Source organism: Eurytemora carolleeae, unplaced genomic scaffold, assembly GCF_000591075.1.
Source record: "Eurytemora carolleeae unplaced genomic scaffold, Eaff_2.0 scaffold199, whole genome shotgun sequence".
NCBI classification, from domain to species: Eukaryota; Metazoa; Arthropoda; class Copepoda; order Calanoida; family Temoridae; genus Eurytemora; species Eurytemora carolleeae.
Window position 1 is genome coordinate 293,061 of NW_019396149.1, and position 9,494 is coordinate 302,554.

At 30.8% G+C, this 9,494-nt stretch overlaps 1 protein-coding gene across 1 annotated transcript in view; it reads left to right on the forward strand.

The window, feature by feature from the left end:
- Positions 1-1,252: 1,252 nt before the first annotated feature.
- LOC111696506 (helix-loop-helix protein 11) overlaps positions 1,253-9,494 on the forward strand; it is a 12,550-nt gene continuing 4,308 nt past the window's right edge. The window contains exons 1-12 of the mRNA XM_023466117.1: positions 1,253-1,365; positions 1,848-1,914; positions 2,321-2,437; positions 3,708-3,784; positions 4,569-4,648; positions 5,253-5,309; positions 5,779-5,861; positions 6,300-6,306; positions 6,571-6,671; positions 7,153-7,176; positions 7,422-7,480; positions 7,700-7,820. Coding sequence (XP_023321885.1) covers positions 1,283-1,365; positions 1,848-1,914; positions 2,321-2,437; positions 3,708-3,784; positions 4,569-4,648; positions 5,253-5,309; positions 5,779-5,861; positions 6,300-6,306; positions 6,571-6,671; positions 7,153-7,176; positions 7,422-7,480; positions 7,700-7,820 — 876 coding nt within the window. The 5' untranslated portion in view covers positions 1,253-1,282. The remainder of the gene's footprint in view (positions 1,366-1,847; positions 1,915-2,320; positions 2,438-3,707; positions 3,785-4,568; positions 4,649-5,252; positions 5,310-5,778; positions 5,862-6,299; positions 6,307-6,570; positions 6,672-7,152; positions 7,177-7,421; positions 7,481-7,699; positions 7,821-9,494) is intronic.

Below are 9,494 nucleotides of genomic sequence, written 5' to 3' on the forward strand. Positions count from 1 at the left end.
TATTAAAACGTGTTATGTAAAAAATATCTGTTCTCTGTTTTAAAGGTTTAAATTTTCTATCCTATATCTTTGCAACCCAATTTGGTAGACCTTAAATATTTCAAGCTTTGAATGATGATAGGATCAAATAATCAAAGTTTGACTTTGTAAGGTTTATACTGCAATATAGGTTTCAAAGATATAGATATGGATTAGAACATTTGAGATTGTGGCAAAGACTCATTTCCCTCATCTTTTTTAATTATTGACCGTCAAGGGCGGTTTCAGTGCAGGGGGGGATGGTACAATTTACATCACATTTAATTGCACATATCCGTTAAATTTAATGTTCCCGAAAATTGTAAACTGGTCTTTTTTTGACAAATCATTTAATATAACAATATAAGACTTTATTCAATCTTATATTGTTGTATTTAAAGAGCTTTAGGTCGTCATTGCAGTCTCATCCTGTGTGGGTAACCCTGCATTGCATCATATATATCCACGTTTCATGACAATTATCTCTCTCTCTCTTCCAAACTTTTTATTGAAACAATATTAAGGTACAGATCTGAGAAAATTGTGTAATAATGATAAAAAAACACACGAATATTCATTTATATATATATATATACAATTATCTATATATCCAGAGAATCCATTCAGATACCTTTATTTTTTACCTACTTCATTTTAAAAACAATATACATTTCTTTAAAAGTTTCCTTTCTCAAACTTGCAAAGTTGTTAAAAAATAAGACGACTTTGAAATATCTATTGCAGGTAGAATTGCTAAGACGACATTTGTAAATTTTATTACATTGATAAAATCAATATGGCGTCTTTGGCTGTGGGATGACGCACCGCTCACAATTTTCAGCTAAAATTAAACTTACAACGCACTTTGTTTTTAACTTGAAATACATGCTTTCTCGGGCTAGAAGATGTTCCTAAGTGTAAAGTATGATGTTATAATATAAAAAGAGTAAAACATGTGGTTTAAATGTTATTTATCCCAGGTATAGCGTGTGCTAGCTGTGTGGAGTGTTGTGAGTAAATGATTGTATTGTGTGATTAGTTGTGAGCGATGTAGGGTGAGGCAGGCCAGGCCAGCTGGGGATACAGAGAAACACTAGTACACCAGCTGGACCTCAGCTGACAATACGACAGGAAAATCCGCGAAACTTTTTAATCGTTATTTTTCGCAGTTTCACAAGTGGCAAAACCACTGATTAAAGCTGGAGGACCAGGACGAGTATTTGGAAAGGTTTGTGTTTTCTATCAGATCAAAACAAGTTTAAATATGGAGAACATCGACATTTATTCAGACCTCTCTCAAGTTGGAGAAGAGGATGAAGTAAAGGAAATAATGTCAAATATCGGAAGGTATCATTAGCCCCGTGTGTCTAGTGACCCCCTCCCACTAACCCCTTACATCCTTCCTTCTTAGTTTTCGTGTTTTTGCGGATTTTTGTTTGAAAACATGAAACATCTGATCTATCAGCTGTAATAATGAGTTGATCAGCTGGTTTATGTTTAGATTGGTTTAAACATGTTTCAGTAAATTAAACATATGTTTTGTAAACCCACCAGCTGTTCACTAATCATTCAAAATAAACTGTAAAATAAACTATTCTTGGATTAAATTCGGCCTCAATTTTGAATTATGAAATTATTTTGAAATGGAAGACGACATTAAGATTTAATACACTGTAGCTGTAATAGACATTAACATTGTTTGAAATCTAATATTATAGAAATAAAAAAATAATGTAAAATGAGTTTATGACCATGTTAAGACATTTTTAAGATATTTTTAATTAAAGAAATGTATGTGTGCCTTAAAAAGTTGATTAATTTTTATCTAGGGGAGGGAGGTATGTTTCCGCAGGAGATATAGAAATAGAAGATGATGGCAAGATGGAGCCTGCCAGTGTAAGTTTTTTTTACAGAAATTTACTTATTCATCATATACATACATCGTATAGTTATAACTGTGAAACTGAGGAATAGGACTCAGATTCTGGTTATAAATGTTCTGTCCTAGAGAACACTTTTGGGTCCGTCTTAAAATACGATTTTTTATTATTTTAAGTTAGGTTAGGCTAAGACAATTTCTAGTGCAGCAAGGCCTAGAATTTGGTAATTACCAACTGTCTTAACCTAAAATAAAAAAAATATAAAAAATAATGATTTTGCTGANTTGTTATGTTTGGACAGACCCTAAATTTGACATTTTATTTTTTTTTATTTTCAAAATTTGTAAATTTTATTTTCTTTGTAATATATTGAAATAAATCAAACTTTGATAATTGAAATATTAAAACTCTTTATTTTCTAGGTTGGGTTTCAGGAGAAAAGGATTCGACGTGAGATTGCGAATTCTAACGAGCGGCGACGAATGCAGAGTATCAACGCCGGGTTCTCCAGTCTTAGATCCCTCCTACCCCACCATGAGGTGGTGTGTGGTCTTTTTTTAGTGCTTAGGATCCGCTTCCGTTGGATCCACAAGATTTTGGCTTCCTGGATCCGGATCCGCAAAAATATGCGGATCCGGATCCAAGGGGTAAAATATCAACTAAAAACTCCTAAAACCCTAATCTGATTTTTTGAAAAAAGAGATATTATAATATTTGCTCGTTTCTGAATGGTTCATCAAGTTTTAGGACAAAAATAAGCGAAAAATATAAAACAAAAAATTTGAAAATTATTCTTTGTTTAAAAAATTCAGTAAATCTTAAAGAAATTACCTGAAACCGGATCCATTTTTTTCCAGTGCGGATCTGGATCCGCATCAAAATTAAATGGATCCTAAGCACCGCAGTTTTTTTATTTTAATAATATAGTAATAAAGGAAGTGCAGGTCACCTTCCATTCTTGAAACCTATGCCTGAGTTAAAATAGTAAAATATCCTGTTTTTTTAACATTATTCTTTACTGTGGTTTCTTTATACAAGTGACTTACACATTTTATGTGGTAGAGAAATTAAACGTAATATTTAGTATACAACATTAAGATTGTTGATTAGACGAAGGGATAAATGGATACTGGTGTGAATGTCCCTGTTGTAAAGCTGAGAAAATTCTAAATAATCTTTAATTCTTCAAAAAATAAAAAAAATCGGTGGTGGGGGAAGGGTTGAAATTTACCTTGGGAGACATCGACAAGTTACAAAGTTTTCTTTAAAAAAGACATCATATTAAAGGAAGTGTTCGCGAAAAATGAAAGGGGGTATAGGCTTAATGCGATAAAAAAGACTTTAACAATTTTCTCCTTATAGACGCAACAGATAGAAGTAAGATTACTAGCGATCGAAAGCGCTTTTTTATCGCATTAAGCGAATCCCCCCTTTCATTTTTCGCGAACACTCCCTTCAAGATTCAAAACATTTTAGCAGAATAAATTGAACGGATTGCCTTCCTCTAATTCTAATTTTCTAATCAATATATCTTAGCAACCTTGGACCAATTGTATTAGAAAGCGATAAGTAGTTGGAACTAGACTGAGTTAAACCACTTATTTCCAACTAGAACTTGTTGAAATAAGTCTACGTAGTTCAACCACTTCTACTGTACGCTAAAAAAAAGGTCTACGACATCAGGGTTCAAAGATATAAGGGTTATACAATTAGAAATTGAGACGAGTGGGGGGGGGGGGGTGTTGTTAAATAAAATTTTAAAATTTTCTTTCAAATTGATATTTAAACTAACTTGAATTTTTTAATTAGGGCGAAAAGCTTAGTAAAGCAGCAATTCTGCAGCAAACAGCAGAGTATATATATAGTCTTGAACAGGAGAAAACAAGGTATAAACAGCAGAGTATATATAAATATGTTTTATCTTGTTTTTTTATCTTGTTTTAGAGTAATTTCAGAAGCCGGCCATAATCATTAATTTTTTGTTATGTTTGTTTAATTGTATAATTTTTTCATGTTTGATTGTATTATTTTATCATGTTTCATTGTTTTTTTTTTGTCATGGTTGATTGTTTTTTTTTGTTATGTTTGATTGTATTATTTTATCATCTTTGATTGTATTATTTTGTTACGTTTGATTGTATTATTTTGTTATGTTTGATTGTATCATTTTGTTATGTTTGATTGTATTATTTTGTTATGTTTGATTGTATTGTTTTGGTATGTTTGATTGTATTATTTTGTTATGTTTGATTGTATTATTTTGTTATGTTTGATTGTAATATTTTGTTTTGTTTGATTGTATTATTTTGTTATGTTTGATTGTATTATTTTGTTTTGTTTGATTGTATTATTTTGTTTTGTTTGAATGTATTATTTTGTCATGTTTGATTGTATTATTTTGTTATGTTTGATTGTATTATTTTGTTATGTTTGATTGTATTATTTTGTCATGTTTGATTGTATTATTTTGTCATATTAATTGTATTATTTTGTTATGTTTGATTGTAATGTTTTGTTTGATTGTATTATTTTCTTATGTTTGATTTATTATTTTGTTATGTTTGATTGTATTATTTTGTTATGTTTGATTGTATTATTTTGTTATGTTTGATTGTATTATTTTGTTATGTTTGATTGTATTATTTTGTTATGTTTGATTGTTTTATCCAGGTTGCTGAGTCAGAATTGCCAGCTGAAAAGGCTGCTGGGACAAACCCAGCACATGGTTGAATCTGATGAAACAGATTCAGGTATTATTATTTTATTATTAATTATTAAATCTTGATCCGGATTCGTCCAGAATAAATCCAGATACTGATCGGATCGAGCTTATGCTTCAAATTCTACAAGTTTTATATATGTTACAAGCAAGCTTCACAATGGTAACTTGAACGCTGTACAGTGTACCTTTATCTGAATTAGAATGAGGAAAATATCGTATTTTTTCTTAAATAAAACAAACAAATGAATGTTTTCTATTTAAATTATGTCGACGTTTCCTTTCAAAACATCTTACTTATAGAAGAATTTTATTTCTTTCTGTATTATTTTATTACAGAACTTTTATTTTTATTTGTTAGCGATTTTAACAAGTTTGACATAAAATGAAAATGGACGCTACGAAACTTTTGATAGGTTTTACAAATCAATAATTGACAGTTAGACAGTAAATATTTGTGTTTTGAATGCAAAAATTCAGGTTTTTATGTTTCTTGATATTTTGCGTTTACACTTGAAAATATCCTTTTCTCAAAAATTATTGCCTAGCGTCTTTTTTATGTGAGAAAGAAGTTGTAAAATTAAATAAATTATATTATTTTTTGTTGGAAATTAGATTATTTATTTGTGTTTAAGGACCAGCGCCAAAACGTCGTCTGATTGATACCGGACAGAAATTACTTTTTGACGTAAGTATAATTTCAGAAATGATTTCAATTTTTTTCTCTTTCCAGGGGGGGTCCAGCACCCGTTGGGGTCTAAAAACCCCCTGAAATCAATATATTTCACTGGTCCAGGGGGGGGGCTTAGCCCCCATATCCCGCTCTGAATACGCCTCTGAGTACTCTGATGATCGGTTGAAAAATTTGCACATTAGAAATTGATTTTTACTTTAAATATGTTTATTTTTTGTGGGACGAATCTGATTTATTTTTTATTGTTGGACATTTCTTTAATAGCATACTAATCTATTTTTAGTAAAACTAAATTTTTTAAGTCCGAGTGAAAAATAATTTTCAAATTAATAATTTAATAATATTTTTGGCCCTGCACTGGAGTCTCAAGTTTTGTTAATTTCTCTAATAGCATAATAATTTTTAGTAAAACTGAAGTAAGGCCAAACAACAATTTATTTTCAAATTAATAATTAAAAAATATTTAGGTCCCTGGAGTCTCAAGTTTATCCTACTGGAAGAAAGATACTGGAGAAGTTTACCATTGATGACAGAGTTGAAATCATTGACGGTAAATTCCTAAAAGAATTTTTTTCAAATTTTTTTCAGATTTTTTCAGATTTTTAGTTTGTACAAACATGATTAATAACCCGTTATTCCCCTATTTTCCTATAATAGACTTTTAGGGTGCGTCGCGCCGCCTTTTCTAAACACATTTTTCCTGGCAAAATTGCTAGTCAATAAACTTTCCCTGGGGTCATGTGAGTTGCTACAAAAATTTAGTCCGATCGATTCAATCGTTTTGACGTTTATTTGACACAAAAAGACAGACAAGCAAAGTATTACTTATATTCCGCGACCAATTTGGCCTTGAAAAAAAACTTTTCCAGCGTTGATAACAGATTATAGTCAGATCGCGACCTTAAACTGTTTTTAAATAGTCATGGATAAAACTCTTTTTGTTTAAAAACTGATTAGATTTTCTGATTTTTAATTGTGAATTGTTAAGGTACTGAGTACCAGACAGTGTTGTCTTGTTAAGGTACTGAGTACCAGACAGTGTTGTCTTGTTAAGGTACTGAGTACCAGACTATTCTAACCCCTGGTCTTGTTAAGGTACTGAGTACCAGACTATTCCAACCCTTGGTCTTGTTAAGGTACTGAGTACCAGACTATTCCAACCCTTGGTCTTGTTAAGGTACCGAGTACCAGACTATTCTAACCCCTGGTCTTGTTAAGGTACTGAGTACCAGACTATTCTAACCCCTGGTCTTGTTAAGGTACTGAGTACCAGACTATTCTAACCCCTGGAGCTAAGAAGCAGGGAGGAATGGAAACCCTGGTTCTACAGGCAGGAGATAGATTACCAAGTATCATACAGGTACTGAGACAGAGGTTTATATTTTCTAGAAAATCCTTTTTTTTAGGTATATATGCGATAATTTTTAGGGTTTATTTGCTGAATTGGTGAAAATTAATGATTTTTAGGGCAACTTAATGAATTTTTGGGTAAAAGGTATCAAAAAGAATGAAAAGAGTTTCCTTTAGATGTTCAATTTTTCATTTTTGTGTCCGAAATCATTGTAAATTATTTCCCTTAAAAACTCTGAATAATATACACCCCTGTACTGAAAGCTTTATTGTCTCAAGGGATGAAAAAGCATCAAAATGATAACAGAAGTTCTTCCTAAAAATTCTTAATAAAAAAATGTATATCTAGAGCATTGATTGAATTAGTTTTCAATATTGCTCTAATCCTTCACAATTTCACCTCAATGCTTTTATCTAGAACTTTTTTTACCCATGATTTGGATAATTTTGGATAAACATATAGAAAAATCTAATTTATATTGTTGTTTTAGTGTGCCATGAAGGATGTAAATAAGGTTGAAGTTGAACATCTTCCTCGCCTTACAGAAACCCCTAACCCTCTCAAAATAAAATTCGCATAGACAAGTCCACCACCCCTTCCTTTAAAGCTTAATTTTTCTTGGCAACCTTTTAGAAAATATTACACGTTGCAAACAACTCCTTTTTAAAGTGTGGAATAATTATAGATCAATAGAAAACATAACATTTCATCCAATTGTTTGTTTTTGAAATGTTTAACACTGTTTTTTTTGCTTTGAAGGATGGAACCCAAGCTGTAGAGATCGCCAATGTACAGGATCCTGTCACTGGAGCTACCAGGTATGTACACTACACTGTACACTGTACAGTTCACTGTTTTCTGTTTTCTACATTTAAGGCAGTATAATTTTAGGTTAAGCTGTTTATTTTCTTGTATTCAGATTCTAGGCATTAAGTAGTATATTTTCTATATTTTAGGCAGTATATTTTTATGTTAAGCTGTTTATTTTCTTGTATTCATATTCTAGGCATTAAGCAGTATATTTTTCTATATTTTAGGCAGTATATTTTGACCCAGATGGGAGATAACACTTCGAAACAGAATCTTGAAACTATTGTGGAGGCAATTCGACATTTGGAGGGAGATCATTTATTTTCGGAGGAATCCGGCCCACATCAGGTGAGATGATGTTCTTATTATTCAGAGGTCAAAGTTTTTAAAGGACGAAGATTAATTTATCTCTGGGGGTATATATTCGGATTAAACGATTTTCGCAGATTTGGGGGGGAAATCAAAAGTTGCTTCTTTTTCTTGAACAATCATTTATTTATTTATTACAGCGGGGAAAAGAGCTTTAAAAGTGTGTCTCTCCGCGCAAACAGTTAAAATAAACTTTGGAAGAAAAAAACGTTTTTTACATGAAAAAGGGAGTAAATGGGATTGTTTAAATAAAAATACATACTCCTGTCTCCCCGCGAGAAAAAAAATGTATTCCTGGGCCAAAATTAATAGGGAGAAGTAGATTCAATTTAACCCATTCTCTTGAAGTGGTTCAACCTAGTCTGCGTAGTTTAATTATTTCTTACTTTTCATTAATTTGTTGTCTTTGTTCATTTAAAAATCACAAGCTCAGAAATGTGTTACTATTTTGAAGAAATTCTTACAATTTTTGGGAAAAAGTTATTTTTTTCTAATATGTGTGATTTAAAAAAAATCAAAGTTTAGTTTCGGTAACTTTTAACATTGTCAAGAAGAAAGATTTAATCAAAGCTTAATAAAAAGTTTTAAAATTTTAATTTTTGCTTTAACACATGAAAAATGTCAAATTTGTTACAAATGGTAGGTTTAGTAAGATAGATAGGTAGTTAGATAGAAAGCTATTATTTTAAGTATGTTGAGAGATATGAACCCTGTTTCTCAGAGGAAACTGGGCCACACCAGGTACCACACATGGGTAGGGGTCTTGCCGGGTTAAATAAACTTTATTTCCTTATTAATTTGTTTACATATCCCTTTCTTGAAAAAAATCCCTCCTTTTAAATAAATGTATTTGTATATTAATAGATAACAATTTCGTCACTAATTTTATATTAATTGGAATTTTTTGATAATATACATTTTTTGACCATAATGTATGTCGTACAAATTTTCCCTCTGACAATAATGAATACAGTAGATAGATATTATAAGAATAGGATTTAACATGTGTTGACAGTTAGTTTGTATAAGACTAGGTCAGTGAATTATTGAAAAAAATTGGTTTAAAAAAATGAAAAATCGCAGATAATTTGTTTTCTTAATATTTTTAATGCTTGTTAAGGACCGGGGAAGGCCTTTAATTTTGAATTTTTCCCTAAGCTTTTAAATAACTATTTATAACACTGTTATTTTGGTTCGCAGTGTTAAACAGTTTTTGGACAGAAATTTTTCCTTAATCGAAAAGCTGAAGGTTCAAGCCTTTTTAGATTTAATTTTCCCTAGCTTTAGAGAGCCAAATAAATAGTGTTATAAGTAATTTTATGAAACGTTTGTGTACTTTTTTTATTTCAATGGCTATTGATCAAATAAGCTTTGAAACAAAACAGAAATCAAAATATAAAGTTGAAATAAAATTTTTTGGTGCTATAATTTACTAGCAAGATGATTACTTTATAGCGCGTTCATTATGAAATTCCAGGGTGGCCAAAATGTACGGATTGTACGGATTGATTTTTTTTAAACCCTAAAATTGTACGGATTGTACGGATTTTACGGATTTGTTTTCAAATTGTACGGATTGTACGGATTTTATCCTGGAAAATACACCGTTTTTTTTAAATTTTCACTCATTTCAGCTAGGTTCAATGATTGATT